A 20,090-nucleotide genomic window follows, 5' to 3' on the forward strand; every position below is an offset into this window, starting at 1 on the left:
TGGATTTGAAATGCTCAAATATATTTTTAAAATGCAGAAACTCATTCCTTATCCTTTATTTTCATTATGTAGGTCCTTGATACTGCACACACTAATGCTTTTCTTGCACACTCAGACTCCCCTCAGACAGATTTATTGCTTAAATTCGATTTAAGTGAGTTGACTCTTGGGTAAAATCATCAAACAATAGGGAGGGAAGTTGAGCTAGTCTTGTAGAGGTCTAAAGAAAGATATAATTTAATATATACTGAATTCAGAAGCACAATTCTAGCATAAACAAACCATTTTCTACCCTGCCCCTGCCAAAATCTGAGAACATTTCATGAAGTTTTCTGAAAGACACAATAATTTTTATTCATTTTATTTTTTGCATCAGTTACAGGACACAGTTATAAAGATTAACTGATGTTAACACAGACCCACCATGCAGACAAGTGAGAATGTGGCCCCACTGGATTTGCAGGCTCTGAGCATCTCTGTGGTTGCCCACCTTGATCAATTTTTAATTTCCATGGAATGTACAGGCATCCAGAAGTTCTGTGAGAGGTAACATAAGAGAAAGACCATCAGGTACTGCCTGTGTTTATTAAGTACGATGCTGTTCCTATTTTCTAAAAGTAAATGGTAGGTAATGAAGATTTTTTTTAAAAAAATCTCTCTATCTCCTCTAACTGATGTCAGTGCTATCCTTAAACAACTACCTTTTCCTCTCCTCTTACTCTCCACGTCTCTAACACATGATATAATTTAACAAAAATTCAGGCACACTCCCAATAATTTGATTATTCCAGCTCTAATTTTATTTCTCCAACTTATTTTTTTTGAGGCAACTATGCCATATCTATAGTACATAGAAATCGAGAGAAATGACTTACTTAGCGCCACTTCTACTTATGTATGTATGTAGAAGTGGCCTGCTTAGGCTAACAACACTTGTTTCTATTAATATTAATTATACATTTTATTTAAAATCTTTGAAAATTGGTCCACTATGAGTGGTATGTATGTGTCATTTCCAACCTCCTCCCTACACTGAAGTGCTCCCACACACAGACATTTTCATTCTATTAGCCAAAAAATGGAAATACACATGTAAGCAAGTTCAATTTCCAAATGATCTTCAGTTCTGTTGCACTCTCTGGCTCCTTCAAATGATTTGGCCTTTTCAGTTAGTGTCTTATACTGTGGCCTAATTGACTGCCTCCCTGGTAAGCCTGAATCCTCCTGCAGGGCCAGGAGCAAGCCTTCCTAATCTTTGTGAACTATTCGTACTGGCCCAGGCTTGGCACACCGTCGTCCTTAAGACAAACATGTTTACCTTGACCTCCACGTTATTGCTCCTTGGTGTTTATTCTACTCACCAGAGGGTAAGCACTGCCTCATGTTAGCAAGAGCCCGAAGATACTCTGGCCCTAAGTATTTTTGATAAGTTGTTCTGTCCTGAAGGTTAGCCAAACATTCTGTATCATCGCTGAAGAGCAGATCCTTGGTTGAGGATTTGAACAGCTGGAACATCATGTATTCAAACCCGTTTCTTCCAAAGAGCTCCTGGGTTAGACAGACAGACAGCGAGTGACCAGCAGCACCGGGCAGCACGGAGCTGTGTGTTCTGCCTCAGAAGCCCCGAGTCTGCTGGACTTCTCAGCTCCAGGCCCTGGGAAACCTGGGACACAGAGACAGCTTAGGAGGTACCATAGTAAAATGGCACAAAGCATGGCCTCTGGGTTCAAATCCAGGCCCTAGCTTTTCCTGTCAAGTGACTTTAAGAAAATCTCCGGACGTGCAGGCTCAGCGGCCATGGCTCACGGGCCCAGCCGCTCCCCGGCATGTGGGATCTTCCAGGACCGGGGCACGAACCCGTGTCCCCCGCATCGGCAGGCGGACTCTCAACCACTGCGCCACCAGGGAAGCCCAAGAAAATTCTTGACAGGGCTCAGTGAACCTCAGTTTACTCATTTGTATATGGAGGTAATTACGCTAAATACTGAGACGATGTATGTAAAGCAACTGCTAAATAGAAAGAGCTCCAAGTTCACAGCTATATCACTCTCCCAGCCAATCACTGCGGGATGTTTTCAACTCTCTGGGTCATCCTTCCATGTCTTCCTGTGGCCGGAGCCCTTGCTACCCTGCCTCTTCTGTTCTCTGGACCTGCCTCAGGCACTGACCCTGCCCCTCCCCCGCTCCCTGCCCCTCCCCCCCTTCCTTTGTCCACTTTCCTTGTAGCCCAGGTGGCAGCTCCCCCTGTGTGGGACCCATCCCTTCAAAAGTCCATGACCAAGAGCCTCTGTATTTCCACCTGTCCCTGGGTCATCACCTTTTAACTGGGATGTGTGGGCAGCATGTGCTAAGATATGTATTACTCATTTGGGGCTCCTCCAGGAATGGGGTGTGCTAGGGCAAAAGGCAGACAAGGCTTTGGGTTTCCTTAAGATCATCTGATTCAGACAGCCACTACTCCATCGGGTCATCCCTTGTTGGCTGCCTGTAGAGGTCATGAGTTGTCTGAATGTTGGCCCTTCGACTTTCACGAAGCCCAAAACAGTCTCAGCCTGCCCAGGTCCAGGAAACACACTGGGATCCTCCCTAGGTCACACAGAGTAACCTCCGTTCTGCCTTTTCCACATGTAGTCCAGCCTACTGTGAAGGCCACTGGGCCAACTCCCTTATTTCTGTGACAGAACAAGCCCAAGAGGTACCACGACTCTGCTTAGAGAGTCAAGTGAGTCTCAGGGAGACGCTTGAGATACCCATGCGTCTGGGACTCTTCCAGTCCACTGTGATATCCTAGACTGTCCCAGAGCAAGAAGTGAGCACAGCCGCCAGCCTTCCGCTTTCATCAGAGTCAGGGGCCACTGCCGAGGGAGAAAGAGCGTGCGACTGGGCTGGGGTGCGCCTGTGCAGCTCTGCAAGTAACCTAAGCATTCGTCTGGGGGATGAGGACTGAATTCCCACACCTGTTGGTTGAAGAGCATTCTGCGGACAAAATCCGCCTTATCTTTCCTTGAGACCACAGCATGACTTGGGGCTATGGCCAGGTGGCAGCTCTGAGCCTCGGTCACAGGCTTCCTGGTGCCATCGAGGCACAGCAGCTGGAAGTCCTCCTGCTTCAGATCCTTCGCCCAGGCTTCAGGGTTCTTTCCTGGGGAGAGAGAGGAGGTGGACGGGCCACAGTTGACAGCTTTGGTCAAGGCACCCTCAATGCGGGGTGTGACCGACCACCAGTGCCTGGGAGAATCACAGAGGCACAAAAAAACAATAAAGCCTTTACAATAAAGCAGAAGAGAAACATTCATAAACTCATAGATTTTATTAAAGGCAAAGATTTCTTCAACAGACCTGAAAAGCACTAGGCAGAAAGGAGAAGATGGATGGATTGAACCATACTAAAATGAAGAATGTTTATCAAAAGACATCATCAAGAAAGTGAAAGGCAAGCCTTTTCAGAGAGGGACAAGATATTTGTAATACACATAGCTGACAAAAACTTGTATCCAGAACATATAAAGAATGCTTAAAAATCAAGACAGCCAGATGTGCTCATATGGACTGCAGCAGCTGTGTGTTTGTCAGTTGAGTTCAAGACCAATGTGATAACCAACCCTGTCAAGTCTGCCCAGGCTTGAAGAATTTTCTCATTCCCTAAATAAAAAAGGTTAGGACCAAAGTCACCAGAGTCTGATGGGGTTAATAAACTTCCCCCCTTGCCCATCTAGGGAGTGATACCCCAGGAAGAACTCTGAGTCTTCTGAGAGAGGAAAGGACAGCATAGGCTCATACCGTCAGTGTTCTGCAGGACCGTGGGGTGCTTCACAAAGGCCACGTCTCCCTTCTCAACCAGACACCTGCACAGAGAGGGTCAGGTCAGCAAGGAGGACTCACAGCAGTGGGAGGGAGAGGCTCCAAGAGGGAACCACTGGGAGCTCCCAGTCCTACCCCGGGCCACCGGGCACACCTGACATGGCCCGCTTACGCCACACACGCTACGGTGATGCCTGCTGTCCCTGGGGACTCAAGGGGAAATGTCATGGAAAAAAGAAGTCTGCTTATGTAGATTCTATTGTAGATACCTATTGTTTGGTTCCTTGTTTTAAACACTGATCGGTTTCTCCACAAGAGATGCTTGTGTTCTCCTATTAATAGGGATATCCAAGGATAATTCTCTGGTTGGATCAAAACACACATCAGAGATTAAAATCAGCATGGAAGACGTGATTCTGAAGGAGTCCTATCACATCCATATGTCTACTCAGCCTTGGCAAAAGTTAATATGCATCATGAGATATTTTTCACGGTTAATCCCCTGAAAAATGTTTCTCTGTGTTTAAGGTGCATTCTTTGTGAGAAATGTTGAGCGCATTGAAATTCAGTTTTGTGATATTCAATCAGTTGGAATTGATCCAGTTCTCTCTCTCTCCTAATCTTCGGGTCCCTCTATCATTAGCGAGGCTCAGCTACTCCGTTCAATTTTCCATCTTGCTCTATTTCCTTGCTTCAGCACCACGCCCTCCACCCTGGCCAGTACAATCTCAGTCCTGAAGGAGCCTAATCGTCTGCCTCAGGTGTGTCTGCACCTCGGCAGCGAGGTAAACCAGAGCTTCCCTATCGTTAACTTCACCTGGGCATTCCTGTTGTCCCTTCTCTACTCTAGATCTGTGATTCCCCAAGTGTGGGCTGGACTGGAAGCATCAGCACCAGTGGGACCTCATTAGAAATGCACATTCTCGGGCCCCACCCCAGACCTACTGGCTCAGGAATTCTGGGGGTGGGGTCCAGCCATCTGTGTTTTAACAAGCTCCCTGGGAGATTCTGATTTGTGCTCAAGTGTGAAACAGTGACAACCCCCGCCCCCCGCTCTATAGAGCTTGAGACAGAACCCCCTCAGCTCTATAGAGCATGGACTCCAAAACGTTGCCCACTTCCTGTAAACCTCTGTCTCTCCACACACCCCTACCCAACACTCACACTCTGACATGTGCTTTGGCTTCCCGGAGGAAACACAGAAATCATCAGGTGGGCTTCCTTTCAGCATCCTTCTGCCAAATCTGGCAGCCCAAGGCTCCAGCACTCTCCTGCCCTCCAGGGCCAAAGGAGGAGGGAAGGTCTCCCTCCAGCAAAAGTCTCCTCCCTGGGTGGTCTGCACCTCACCCATGCTCAGGCACTTTCCACCGTAGTCATCCTGTTTCTCTTCTATAACCCTCTTCACTCTTCTCATCAGCTTCCACACTTCTTGTAAAAACAAACAATAAGCCCTGCCTTGACCCCGCACTGCCCTTAGCAATGGGCCTCTCTCCCCGGCACTCATCCAAACAGCTGAAAGGATCATGGCACTTGCCATCAGCACCCCTGCACATGACTCTCTGACCCTTGCCAGTCATCTTAAGGGACTGACTCAGTATTGAATCTCCTCCCGCCCGGGTCATCAGATCCAGGAGCCAGTTCACTGTACTCGTTTTATTTGATCTCTCAAGTTCATCCTTTCCCCAGTGATCTGAAATGTCATCTTTGTTTTAGATTAAATATAGTATGTCCATGTACCTGTCTTGGAAATTTTTTCTCTTCCACTGATTTATTTGTCAGTTTTCACATAAACCAGCCTGTATTGATCACAGCATTACCATATTAAGTAGTATTATAATATGATTTTTATATCTAAGAAAACAAAATTCCCTTTGTATAATTTTATTTTTAAATTCTTGGCTCTTGTTTGGTCTACCAAGCTTTATGGCTTTTTCTGAGTACTGACTCCCCCTCCCCATCCGCTTTAATCCATCTGGTCACAGCGGAGGCAGCTGGAACTTCACAATGCAACTTCACAGCATGAGTTATGTGAGCGGGAAACTTTCACCTGAACTGGGCTGACAATCCTATGTCCTGGGACCTGGGACAAATACGTTATGGTCTGTGTTTGCTTCTTTATAACTGAAGACCTGTAACAATGCTGGGGCTGCTGATCACAGGCATTCCCTCTGTGTAGACTGAGAAACAGAGAAAACCACCCTGCGGGGAAAGAGAAATGAGGCAGATGTGCAGAGAGAGAGAGAGAGAGAGAGAGAGAGAGGAGAAGCAGAGTGCTAAAAATTCATTCATCATTTATCTGGAATTCTAATTTAACTGGATGACCTGAATTTTACCTGGCAACCCTCGCCTTAAAGTATCTTGGCTACTCCTGAGGCTTAGGTCTCAGGCCTTACAAGGAGGAAGCTCGCACAGCACCTGTTAAAATATGCCCTTGCCTTAAGATGGTTCACATGGGTGTTTGCACTTGCAACCAAAGTCCTTATTCACTTTATTAAAGAAAAAAGATGTGAACCAAGATCAGCAGATAAAATGTATAGTATTCTAGAGAGTGAAAAGTGCTAAAGACAACATAAAGCAAGAAAGGCGGATATGAAATATTGGCAAGGGTATGTGTGTAAAATCAGAGAGTGGCCAGGAAAGACTTCCCTGAGAAATCTTAAAGGAAATGAGGGAACTAGCCATGATGCTATGAGAAGGAGGAGCACTCCAGATGGGGGTAAGAGCAAGTGCAAAGGCCCTGAGGCAGGAGTATGCCTGATATCTTCAAGGAACAGCTGTGATGCCAAGATCACAGATGAAGCAGAGACAGCAAGGGGAAAGATGTAGGAGATGAGGTCACACAGAGCCTTCCCAGATCACAAAGGAGCCACACAGGTCAAAGAAGGACCCGGACTTTTACTCTGAGTTATATGGGATATTACTGGGGGGATTTAAGCAGAGAAATGTGATGCTCTGACTTATGTTTAAACAGAATCACTCTCGTTGCTCTGTTGAGACAACACAGCAACGAGAGTGGGGGAGGAGGATAGGACAGATGCATGGAGATCTGTTGGGGGTTATAATCCAGGGAGAGATGATGGTGGTTTAGATCAAGGTGGTATCACTGGAGATGGGCGATGAGGACAATTCTCATCACCCTTTGCAGGCAGAGCTAACATGATTTGATGATGACCCAGACATGGGGTTTGAGAGAGAGAGAATAGACACGGTTATCATACAACAAGGCTTTGACTTTTTCCTAAAGGAAAAACGGAGTTGCCTTTAACTGAGATGGCAAAGACCTCAGGAGGTACTGGTTTGGGTGGGAGTGTGTGAATTCCAGAAGGTCAGCTTGGGACATTTAAACTTGACCTGGTGATTAGAAATCCAAGTGGACATGCCCAGGAGGCGTTTGGAGTTTCATCTGGAGTTTTGAAGAGATGTCTGAACAGGAACATAAATTTGGGAATTGTCAGCATATAGATAGATCGAGACTAGATAAAACCACCAAGGTCTGAGCATGAAGAGGGAAGACCCCAGGCTGGAGCCCTGGGGCACGCCAACTTGTACAGGTTGGGGAATGAGGTAGAGCCGGCAAAGAGGCTGAGATGCAGTAACAGGAGAGGGAGGAGAGAATCCAAGAAAGTGTGGGGTCCTGAAGCCAGGGAAGAAAATGTATGCAAGGGCAGGGAAGAGATCGGTGGTGTCAGTATCTGGGCTTTGGATTTATTTAGCAACACAGAGGTCCCTGGCAATTTAAAAGTGCAGCTTCAGGTGCGTGGTGGGTGGTGGTGTACGGGGGAGGGGCGTTGGGAGGTGGGGAGTGGGGAGGTGTGGTGGGAGTAGTCTTCTCACGTGCCAACAGTAAGGAGGAATGTTTTCTGTAGATAATTTAAATACAATAATAAAACCAACTCCACTGGTTGGGGTGGGGGAGGTGAACAGATTCTTAAACTAGGCTTTGGGGAGCTTGAAAGGAGAGAAAGTGAACCGAGCAAGGACATTAAAATATCCTCCTTCAAGGAATTTTGTTGTAAAGAGGAGAGAAATGGAAAGCTGCTACAGAGGAAAATGAGATCAAGAGAAGTTTTACTTCTTTATGTTTAAGATGAGAAAACAGCAGCATGTTTGTATGCTGATGGAAATGATCCCGTAGAGAGTGAGATGCGAGAACACAGGAGAAAGAGGGGGAGGAGCGCCGAGGCAATGGCCTTGAGCAGGCTGCTTGCCTGGAGACAATCGCTGCAGGTGCAGGGCTGGGCTCGGTGAGGAGATGGCCTGCTCCTGCCCAGTAAAAGGAGGGAGGGCAGCGTCCAGGGGCGCACACACGCCAGCACTCGGCACATGTGGCAGTGGGACGTTGTGGAGTTTCTCTTCTGATTGCTTCAGTTTTCTCAGGTGAAATAGGAAACAAAGGTGTGACAGATGGAGGAAGAAGTGTTGGAGGATTGAGGAGAGGAAAGAGTATGGAATCGTCTTGTAGGAGCATGGGGTAGTAACGGACTAGAGACTCCTGGCTCGTCTGAGCTGGGTTTGCCTTACTTTAAAGGGAGGCCAGTCAGCCTGGAGGCGCTGGCACCGAAGTAGAATGTTGCACCCAACCCAGGTCGAGGTTCAGCCAGGAGAGATGACCGGCATTTGAGGATGTGCCCAGGGGAATAATTATCACGGTTGGCTGTGGAATGTACGCTGCATCCGGAGGGAGAAAAGGACATGAGGGCGGGTGTGAACAGGATCAACGGACCTCAGGTCAGTAGGAATGGTGGAGCCGGGAAGCTAGAAGGAGTGCAGAGGCAGGCAGGTGTTGGCAGGCAGAATGAGGCATCTAGAGCTAAGATTGTCATCCTCACTTTGGAGCTTCCGTGGTTCTGGCTAGAACTCCGAGGACAGAATTCCAGGTCTCTGTGAATTCTACTGTAATCATACCAAAATGGGACCATGGACCCTAATACCAACGTACTTCCCAGTGTAAAGAGAAGTTCAACTATTTTAGCCTAGGTTTAATGTTCAGCATATATTTTTGTAGTGGGATCTGTGAAAATATGTAATTTATGTACGGCTTATGAAAGTGACAAAACTTTGGAGAGGGAGGGACCAAGCAGTCTGGCTGTGTGATGAAGAGAAGGCTCCTTTCTAGAGGCTCACGCGTTCTCCACACCAGCCTAACTCCACAGAGTGCCCTTCATATTGAGAATTAACGCTACCTCCTTAGCCAGGCCCACAAGGCACCCAGACAGCCAATGCCTGCAGCTCCAGCCTCCTCCCTCACCTGATCCCCTCCCTCCCAATGCTCTACTCTGGGGCCTTCTCTGGCCTCAAATATGGCATCATTTGTCCAGCACCAGCCTTTGTCCTTGCTGTTCCTCCTTCCTGGATTACTCTTCTCCAGATTTTCTCAGGCCTGATTCCCTCTCAACATTTAACCCTCAGTTCACATGGCCCCTCTGATCCTGAGGCCTTCCCTGACCACCTTTTCTAAGATTGTCCCTGAGTCACTGCCATATCACCCACCTTGGTCACCACCCCCCCCCCACCACTTATCACAGTCAGGAAGTGATTGTGCTTTATGTGTTTATTGTCTTACTCTCCCCACGAGACTCAGAGGCCGTGTGTCTTGCTGTTGCTCTAACCTCTCTGCTTAGAACAGTGCCTGCCACATACTAGGTGCTCAATAAATATTTCTTGAATGGATGGAGGAGCCCAGGCATATATGTTTTTAAACATACTCTTCAACCAGGTGTAAGAAGCATGTAGCCGGTGTCCTTCCTTTGATCTTAAACTGGGTCTCTGAAAGATCCTGTGACTTGTCCACAGTCACACAGAAGAACAGGTCAAAAGTAGAAGCAGGGTTGTGACCTGTGTCCATCAGTCTTGCCTCTCCCCAGGTGCCCTGAGTCTGTCGGCTCTGCCCAAGAGTGCTCCAGGAAGGGGCCGGGCTTGAGTCCTCGGGGCCCCTGGGAATCTGCAGTTCTGTTCTCTAATTCTGGCTCCTTCTAAATGCAGCACCCAGATGGTGGGATGACAAGAAAGGTGAAAGGGCAGGAAGTTCACCGGGCTGGTGCCAAAGCGAAAGGTGGTGGACAGATGTTACTTGCCTGAGCGCCCCACTCGAGCCGTAGTACCCCTCCTGGCTGTTGGGAGCACACGTGTGGGCTGGCGTGCTGCTGCCGTTGCACAGGGCACAGAGACTGGACGCTGGATCAGACCCAGGGGCACAGCTTTGACTGAAGAATTCATCTGCGCAGGAGGACACGAGAGGTCAGCTCTTCCTGCCTGTGTTGGCAAGAAAGCCTCAGACTTTTTTCCTAAAATTGCCTGAGTGACATAAAGACACACTCAGGTATGTAGTACCACGTGATTAGAAATAAGAACCTTATGGAATTAAAAAAAAAAAAGGTTGCAGCTGAAGCAAAGTAAAGGGGGCCTGGCTGAAGCTGGGACAAGGGTCTTTGAGATCACAGAAGTCCTGGCACAGGTCAGTGGTGCGGACGGGTGGACACAGGTTTAACCCTAAGAGAGTGGACAAAATTGGAAGTCCTGGGTGGTTGAACCTGTCCTGTATGCTTTCCGATCTCTACTGCCCTTGTCCATCTTTACAAGGTCTGCCATCATGACTTGAAGGCCAGGAAGGGGCCCAAGACGCCCAGCTACCCACCCTTGTGCTGAGCCCCAGGGCACTGTGGTGAGGAAACCCCACAAGCCCCGCCCTCCTGGACCCCAAGTTTCTGTGGTGACAGTCAAGACTCAAGTAACCACGCCAGTGAATTCATGTTTCCCCATCATCGTGTTTCCCCACCGTGCTCTGGGATAAAGAACGTGGTTCCACGGCTACAGATAAAGGAAACTGGTGCAGACCTGGGAGTCAGGGAGAGGCCTCAAGTGGAGAGATGAAGAACGAATAGGAATTACCCAAGTGAAGGGCAAAGAGACGAGTTTTCCAGACAGGGAGCAGCATCTGCAAAGGCCTAGGGCAGGGGATGGGGGAGGGGGCAAACAGCACAGAGAGCTTAATGGAGGCCATTTGGCCTGGACCACCCAGTGGTCCAGTGTGTGGGAGGGGTCAGGGTCCAGACCACATGTGATATTTTACACCTTTGTGTACATTCTGTTCTTTATTTGTAGAGAAATGGGGAGCCTCTGATGGGCTTTAGACAATGTTGGGCCAGGGGTGTAGCAGCAGGGTGAGCCAGGACAGATGTGGGGTGCAGGCAGCAGGCTACTGCAGGGGTCCAGGGGACGTGAGGGCAGCTTGAAGTAGCACAAAGGGGAGGGAGGAGCTACGTGGAAGGAGGAGAAGCTGAAATCACTGGTGATGGACAGGTGTGTGGTGGACAGGTGTGTGGTGGATTCATTTCCAGCTGGGGCCAGTGGATGGACTGTGGGCGGCCTCCACCAAGCTAGGCAGCTCTGGAGCAGGACCAGGCTCGGCAGAGATGATGCATTCCGTGTTGTATAGGTTGAGTTTAATGTACTTTTTGAAATACTGGACTAGGTAATGTCGAACAAGCAGTTCAATATACATAGGTTTGGAGATCAAGGAGAGATCTGTGCCAGGGACAAAAACTTGATAGTTATCAGCATATAGACACAATGACAGTACAGCAGCAAACATTTATCTAGTGCTTGCTATGTGCCTAGCTTTGTACGTATAACGTGTGTTTAGATCGTCATCTAGGCTATAGGCATGCATGTGAGGGCTTGGGGGTTGAGTTTAGAGTGGGGGAAAAAAGTTGCTTTAAGCAACTCAAACGTTTATTAACCAGGTTCGGAAAGGGACTTCGTAGGGGTAGGAGAAAAAAGAAGCCAGTGTGTTTTCACAAAAGCCAGGAGATGGTGGTTTAAGGTGATCTGAAGCAGGAAAGGTCATGGAAGCACAGACTGGAGCCCATCTTTCCAGCTGAGCAACATGGAGGTCCCAGTAGCCTTGACCAGAGTTCTCCCTGTGGAACCAGGTGGAGGAGCCAGAGGGCAGGGAGGGCAGCCGTGAGTGGGGTGAGTGGCTGAGACCATGATTTGAAGAGGTCTGGCCATAAAGAGGAGAAAGAGAAGGCAGGAGCTGGAGGGGAATGTGGGGAGAGGGAGGGTTTTTAAATGCGGAAGACACTGGGTGCGTTCACATGCTGAAAGAAATTGTTGGACATACCAGAGGAAGAGGTAGTAACTGAGGGTGCAGCTCTGGGGAGGGGCGAGGCAGGGCCCACAGCCAAGTGCAGGTAGGAGGACGGGCCGCGTTGTAGAGGGAGGCTGAGCAGGTGCAGCCAGCAGGAGCCCCCAGCTTTGGCGGTGGGGTGTTGATGGGAAACTTCCTGAGGGTTTGAAGTATCTCTTGCAGGTGCAGATGAGATCATGTGCTCAGAAAGGGTGATAGGTAGGTAAGCGTGGGATGGAAGTGTACGAACAACTAGGACATTAGTATAATTATTGGGAAGTGTGGGTGTGGAGCAGAGGAACAGTGGGGGTACTCGTGTGTGCCAGGGCAGGGCAGGGGGCGCTGGGGTCAGCAGCTGGGGAATCTCCATGGAATGAACTGCTCTGCCCTGCGACATTCTCCAGCTGTGTTCAGCTGATCAGGTGCAGAGGGCCAAGAGAGCAGGTGATGGTGTTCCTGCAGGGCTCGGATTTGTCAGATGGCTGGGGAAAGCAGGGGAGCAGGAGCCTTTCAGGTATTGGCAAGAGCGTTGCTCAAATGACAGATATGGAAATTTAAGAGAGGTGAGGGTGAAAGTGAAAGCTAAAGCACTCAAAGACTTACTGGTGTAAGGTTTTCCATTAAGAAAGCAACCAATTCAGTTTATGTGGGAAAATAACACATACACACACACACACATATCACATGCGCACCCCTACGCCCCACTTTTGATTTGCAACCCAGGCCTCTTCCCTGAGCCAGATTTGAAAGACATAAAGAGCAGTGTACTTCCCTGAGATCTGCCCTTTGGGCCAAACCACTCCCCTCAGAAGCAATGGGCGAGGAGAAAGAGGAGTCCTGCTAAGGAGAGGTGAAGCTCACCCACATGGCTGTCCAGCCCTTGTCCACACCATCCACTTACGCCATTCATTGAACTGAATTTCTCCCCTACACAGGCACAGGCCCAAGGAAGGGGATGCTGCACCACCGCTCGGAGCGCACTTACCAAATTTACAGGACCCAGTTTGGTTGTATATGAAACCCATCGGGATGTTCCAGCCTGCAGAAGTGCCAACTGCAGTGTGGCAGGACTTTTTGCCTCGCAGAGAGTTCCAGGTGAGGTCAGCATCTGACTTCTTGACCACTGCCACGACGTAATAACCTTGCAACAGAGATACCAAGATGCAATTTCAATACCTCCAGGGACCTCCCAAAATGTGCTGCAGAGCTGCTGCCTGCCACTCTCCCAGGGGAGGGGGACCAGCTTGAAGCCCTCACCTCGCTCTAGCAGATCCTCTCAGTAACAATCATGTTAGGTACTCAGCCAAACAGACCGACTCTACTGCTCTCCAGATACGTCTACAGGCATACACACACACATATTTACACACACACTTCATACTTTTTCAACAGAATCCTGCCAGTGCATTCTTTCCTGCCAGTGCTTTATTCTTCCTCAATGATATACCTTTTTGATTCAGTAGAAATAGATATGGCTGTCTCATTCTATGTATTAGTTGAATCTAAGTTATGTCCACTGTATAGAGTACAGTGTTTTATAATCCCCCTACTGGTGGGCATTTAAGTCGTGACCCATTTTTCCCTATTAAAAATCACTTATCGGGCTTCCCTGGTGGCACAGTAGTTGAGAATCCGCCTGCCGATGCAGGGGACACGGGTTCGTGCCCCGGTCCGGGAAGATCCCACAAGCGTGGAGCGGCTGGGCCCATGAGCCATGGCCGCTGAGCCTGTGCGTCCGAAGCCTGTGCTCCGCAACGGGAGAGGCCACAACAGTGAGAGGCCCGCATACCACAAAAAAAAAAAAAAAAAAAAAAAAAAAAAAAAAAAAAAAAAAAATCACTTATCTAAATAAATCTTTGTATGGAGTGTGCACCTGTTTAAATATTTCTGTTGAATAGAAGTCCAAAAGAAAGATCTCTAATGACTTTTTTCAGTACGCGGGCCTCTCACTGTTGTGGCCTCTCACTGTTGTGGCCTCTCCCGTTGCGGAGCACAGGCTCCGGACGCTCAGGCTCAGCAGCCATGGCTCACGGGCCCAGCCGCTCCGCGGCACGTGGGATCGATCCTCCCGGACCGGGGCACGAACCCGTGTCCCCTGCATCGGCAGGCGGATTCTCAACCACTGCGCCACCAGGGAAGCCCCTAATGACTTCTTTTTTAAAGTCAAGTCTCTGATTTTCTAGGTTTATAATAATACCATTTTCTAACAAGGACAATTTAATCTCTTCCTTTCCCCAATATTTTTAAAATCTTTTTCTTATCTTTCTGCATTCACTTACAAAATAATGTCAAATATCTTTGGTGGGTGTGGGCATTCTTGTCTTGTTCCTGATTGTTATGGGAACACCATTGATACTTGATGTATTCCTATTGCAGTAGAGTGTAACAGAATCCTGCTTGTTGAGTAAGGCCTAAACTGCAAGGCTGAATTTAGAGACTGGAATCATGGGTAATGTGGTTCTCCACCACCACTCCCACCACCCCCAACACACACATCCTTTCTTGCTGTTGTGGTTGAGGTGTCTGTATATTCATGCCTGGAAAAGTTGGGAGTCAACATGGCAGTGGAAGACCTGCCTCACCAATTACTAAATGATCTCAGACAAGTCGCTTAGCATCTAGGATCCTAAATTTCTCCTCAGTGAAATGGTAACAGTAATGCTAATATGAGCACACTGTACGTTAGGAATGGGAAGGGGAGGTTACATGGATAGGTTTCCAGCCATGTTGCTTATGGCAGAAGCAGTACCAGAGCCCCTTTCTTGGTGAAGCAGATTCTCCTGAGGCCACCGCAACCTCTTGCCTATCAGACTGGGTTCTATTATGCCATTCAGGTGGCCAAATACTGCTACAGTGCCTTTCTTGAGCTGTAACAATTTCTGCACAAATGGCATTATTTATTGTCATCTGGTGTGTGTGTATGTGGCTTTGGGATTAACCCCTCTCCATCTCTACTCCAATCTAACTTTCTCCATCACCTTGAACCGTCTTCTAAGCATCCTCATTGACCTACATTTGTATATCACTGCAGTTCCTGGAAATTTCAATCACTTGTGAATCAATTAGAATTCTTTCTGACTTTATGTATTTTATAATCAGAACAACGAAATGCCGGCCCTTAGAGTTGAGGATACAGATCCAATTCAGAGAAGACAGAAAGCCATGAAAGCAGAGAGGGAAGAGGGACAGTTTATCCCAGGGCTGGGGTCCTGCTGCAAACAAAGGGCAGCTGCCGCAGGGTGAGCGGCTTTGCACCCCTGAGGCCTTTGTGGAGGCGGCGGTGCAGGGCCTCATGACCCCAAGCTTGTGTGCCCGCCCACCTCCTGCAGCTCTGCTGTCTCATAAGAAATTCCAAACCCAGGTGAGCACTTGTTTTCATCTCAAGATCCTCCATCACAATGGTTTTCAAAGCTTAATATGCATCAGAATCATCCCAAGGGCTTGTTAAAACACAGAGCAGCGGCCCCATCCTGGACCCCAGCAGACCTGTGGTCAGACTCAAGAACGCTCCCATCTAACAAGTTCTCAGGCGACGCTGACGCTGCTGGTCCAGACACCACACTGCCTAGAGAACCACTGCTCTAGCCAAGGCCCAAGACTAGGTACCTCAGGGACAGACACAGAACAAGAAAACTTGTCACCTGGTCTCCTATTCTGAAGAGGAGGTCAACTCCCCAGCTATTCAAAGCCAGCCACTAAAAGCTAAAGGGTTGATTTCATTTTCATCCTCCTCGTCTTCAGTAGCAGCATCTATGACTCCCCTCCTCCTCCTCTGAGGCATCCACTGGGCCGCAGAAGTGTCAGGAACGGGCTCCTGTCCCGGTGCAGAGACGGGTGGCAGTATGTGACATGGAGCGCTGTGGTGGGTCAGGAAGGGCAGGGGGGTTCCAGCCACGGCGCCTCTGCTCAAACCCAGGGGCAGCCACTTCCCGCTGTGTGGCCCTGGGCAAGTCACGCCGTCCCTGAGCCTCACTTTCCCATCTACGTGATGCGGCCAGCGATGCCCGTGTTCTAGAGGACTGCTGAGCAGAGAGAGTAGGAGCCCTCTGTCCACTGTGACATGCCCCACGACGGACTTGCTCCTTCACGATGGACTGCCGCACCGTCAGCTCTCTCTCTCTCTCTTTTTTTGTTTAACAACTCTAGTAACTTTGGTTTATTTGTAAGGCTTTCCTCACCCCCTCCCTGACAACAGGCCTTTACCTTTGAGCCCCAGTGTTACTGATTCTGACTCACCTTCCACAGGTGTGTTCACACACTTAGACCCAAGCTGCTCTTTGCCATCTTGAGACACTAAAAAGAAAAAGAATTGAGGTACAGGTCATTAAATTCTCACATGACTCAAGTCCTGACTTTCTCAGTCTCAACAGTGAGGAATAAAATGAGAAACGCTAGCTAAGCAGTTTAGCATTGGCCATCAACAAGCGGAGATCCTGCAGTCCTGTTTCACCTCCTTTCTCCTGACCTTTGCCACTGGAACATTAGGTTCCATCCCAGAACATGCCCAACACTCGGGGAATTACAGAGAAAGAAAATGAGATGCTCATTGAAGGGGGTGGTGTGGGGAACAGAAGCCACTGAAGACCTTGACAGAGATCCTTTCGATTTGCTGTGTGATTCTAGGCATATGGACATGCTTCCCTTCAGAGCTCTGGACTGTGTAGACAATCCTTGTAGCCATGCTGTGTTGGAGGGGAAGGATCCAGCCCATGGGTCAGAAAGACCTGGTTGCAGTCTTTATTCTACCTTGGACACATCATTCAACTTCCCCAAGGCTTAGTTTTTATACCTGTAAAATGGAGATACCACTATTTACTTCACAGAGTTGTTTTGTTTTGAAGGATGACCTATGGTTTCTCACTCACTGCATAGCAGATGAGGCATTTAACAAATAGTGGTGAAATCCTCTTTTCCCCTGGCTTTATTTTTCCAGGTGGATGGATCCCCACAAAGACCATGACCTTGTGGCCCCATCCCTCTATGTCCCAGTGCAGCTTGGGTGAGCGAATTTTGGATTAGTAAATTTGGCAAAAGGATCTAGGCACCTGTGGCTCTTTCTTTGTTGAAGAGAACGGGGAGAGGGTGGTTTCGATCTCATCTATGACAGAATGTGTTTTCTCTCTGCCCTCAGCAGGCGGTCTGCCAGCAGACCTGTCCTCCTGAATTGGTGGGTGAATCTAACTCAAGGACAATTTGACAAGCCCCAGGGCCAGCTCTATGCCATGTCCTCCAATATCACTTTCAGTAATAAAGGTTTTAGTTTGATTTCTTTCTGCCTAAGTTCCGCATCTATATCTTAACTGGTTCTGACTCTGGGGAAGATAGATGTTATCTACTAGCTCCCCACACCCCAGATAACAGCTATTGTTATCTCCGCACTGAACTAAATTATTTCCTCACCTTTCTGTGTCCATAGCCCAGAGGGAAGAAAACACAGAGACCCTCCCCTCCACTTACAGTAGTTCTCTGCCAGGACAGGCACCAGACCACATTTGCCCGCTGTGTAGATGAAGCCTCCATCCAAGCTCATGGCATCAGCCTCTCCTTTCTGAAGTTAAGAAATAAAACAATAGCACAACATTGAGACTGTTACCCTGTCTCACCCTCAGAGGTTTCCATCTCATTGGCTTCATGTCACACATCCTTGTGATAAACCAAATGGTGTATGACCCAAAGCTTCTGCCACATAAACACAGGGTTTAGAAAACTGGACATGCCTTTAGCCTGTTAACCCAGAAGCAAGCACCCAACCCAGGTCGTGCTCCCTGGTCATCTCTGTGCCCTCACATGAGACCCCGTTCTGAGTACTGGACATGCCATCACTACACTTTCTTTGTGACCATTGTCACTCACTCAACAATCAGACTCAGGGTATGGGTCTAATCTGTTTCTATGGAACACGTTTTCTTCCGTATGGCAGAGTTCAATTCTATTCTTATAACCCCATTAGTATTCTACTCTAATTAATAATTCATTAATAATTAACTTACGATTTTAATCAATGAACTTTTTCAACAACAGAGACAAAAACATGCATACTTATATTCATAGATAAGGTCATCAAGAAACAAACACACAGACACAGGCACACTCTTTGCTCTTCCCCTGTTAATTGCTCTTCTAGAAATCTATCTTAAAACAGTAGTAACTATAGAAGCAAAGGCTTATCAAGCCCCTACTATGTGCCAGGCCCTTTTCTAAACACTTTACAATGATTTCCTCATGTACTCTCTCACAGAACCCAGTAAGGTAGGTACTATAATTCTCCCCCTTTTATACCTTAGTTAACTGAAGCAGAGAGAAGCTAAGTAATTTGTCCAATAGATGGTCACTAAGACTTAGGTAGTTTAATTCCTTAGCTTCTGCTCATAACCACTATGGAATGTGTCAGCCTCCAGGATCTGACTACTCCAAAGGACACATCCCTAAATATTATTCTAGGTACATTTTTTTCATCCACAAAATGGGTGAAAAATCTACCTCATAGGCTCATGATGAGGAATAAATGAGTTAATACAAGTTAAGAGCTCATACATATGCATGGCACATAGTAAGTAACTCCAGACATATTCACTGTCATTAATATTAAAGATATACTTAGAAATATTGATGGGTATAGAACAAAAATCTTCAATCCCATATTATTTATAACAGCAAAGGAGTTGGAAATTATTCAGCTACAGACATTTAGAAATTGGTTGAATAAATATTTGGTGGACTATTATGCAGCCATTAAAAACATATTTTAAATGAAGACTTCATTACCTAAGAAAGTGCACCAATTGTGCTCAAGAACTGAAATCATAATAACAACTGTTAACATTTATAGACTGCTTATTATATGCCAGGCAATGTTACAAGCGCTCATATTCATTTAATTCTTATAATTGACAAATTTAGGAGACTGTATATATAGCAAGACTTTAATCTTAGAAGTTGGTCCCAGGGATGTTTACCAAAATTAGATCTTCTTTCTTAAGAAAAATTGTAGTCTCCTAAGTTTGTCATTTTTTCAATCTTTTATTTATAAATTTATTTTTTTCTAATCTCAAAAATATTGTCTGCTTATAGAGAAAATGGACGGTTGATACCAACACAACATCATAACTCAGAAATTATGTGGTGCTGATTTCTAAGTTATGAAGTTGTAAATGATGTCATTTATTTTTCATTTCTCTTCCAGCATGTAATAATTTTATCCCCAGAAAAAAAACACTGAACCTGTCCAGAGAACTGAAAAGGTTGATTTGCTTTCCCAATCCACAGGGGTCCTGACCACACCCTGGGGTGTCACCCAGCTTCCTAGGCAGGACGCCTCAGAGCTCCCTGGGCTCCAGAGCTGAGGTCCTAAGGAGTCTGGGTCCTGGGCTGCTCTGTGTTTCCGCCGGCCCCGAGCGGGAGGGGCCTGGGGGAGCGGCGGGGTGGGGCTTTGGAGAGTTGAGGGTGGGGGAAGGCAGCACGTAACAGGTGCGTCTCAGCCTCACAGCTGATGGGAAGACATCCGGGGAGGGGGCTTCACCGCCAGACCCCAGACTCGCAGAAGCGCCGCGTGTCCGGGTGTCAGAGCCCAACTGCAGAAGCGGGGCACTCCTTACCGCGACGGCGGCGATGCAGCCCTCGGTGGTCTCCTCCGCGGTGCACTTCAAGACGCCACCGCTCAGGGCACTCCACTCGTCACATTTGGCCTTCTCGTGCTGGCCCACTGCGCACCACATCACCCTCTGGGGGTCTTCTGTCCCTAGGTCTGGTGGAGAAGAGCCAGGAATCCAAAGGAAGCCCCCAGATGGGGGAGGGGAGGGGGGCGGTTAGCGCCACTGGCTTCCGAGCGGCTGCCCAGCAGCAGAGTTGGCAGCAGTGTCTCATGCCCATGTCACTGCTCATTCCCGCCTGTCACCTCCCAGGAGAAATGGCGAACTCGCTTCCCAGAAAGAGCAGTGAAGGCAGAGCCAGCAGTCTCCTGACCTCCCCTACTCAGACGTCACCACCCCAGGGGATGCCTCTCTGAGCACCAGCCTGGCTCAGGGCCTTGTGGGGTTTTCTCTTCCAGGACGGGGTTCTCCCATCCAGGGAGCATCCCCCAGTTGGAAGCCAGTGTCATTTGTTCTGGGTGGGCCTGCTTGCTCTGACGCCCAGGTCAATTTCAGTGGCTTTGGTAGATGCT

General features: G+C 48.0%; 1 protein-coding gene across 1 annotated transcript in view; it reads right to left on the reverse strand.

Moving 5' to 3' along the window:
* Positions 1-369: 369 nt before the first annotated feature.
* LOC131757667 (inhibitor of carbonic anhydrase) overlaps positions 370-20,090 on the reverse strand; it is a 41,559-nt gene continuing 21,838 nt past the window's right edge. The window contains exons 9-17 of the mRNA XM_059065340.2: positions 19,525-19,673; positions 17,387-17,477; positions 16,166-16,222; positions 12,915-13,070; positions 9,876-10,017; positions 3,781-3,845; positions 2,958-3,142; positions 1,362-1,548; positions 370-537 (exon numbers count right to left, since the gene is read on the reverse strand). Coding sequence (XP_058921323.1) covers positions 503-537; positions 1,362-1,548; positions 2,958-3,142; positions 3,781-3,845; positions 9,876-10,017; positions 12,915-13,070; positions 16,166-16,222; positions 17,387-17,477; positions 19,525-19,673 — 1,067 coding nt within the window. The 3' untranslated portion in view covers positions 370-502. The remainder of the gene's footprint in view (positions 538-1,361; positions 1,549-2,957; positions 3,143-3,780; positions 3,846-9,875; positions 10,018-12,914; positions 13,071-16,165; positions 16,223-17,386; positions 17,478-19,524; positions 19,674-20,090) is intronic.

This window comes from Kogia breviceps, chromosome 5, assembly GCF_026419965.1.
Source record: "Kogia breviceps isolate mKogBre1 chromosome 5, mKogBre1 haplotype 1, whole genome shotgun sequence".
Classification (NCBI taxonomy): domain Eukaryota; kingdom Metazoa; phylum Chordata; class Mammalia; order Artiodactyla; family Physeteridae; genus Kogia; species Kogia breviceps.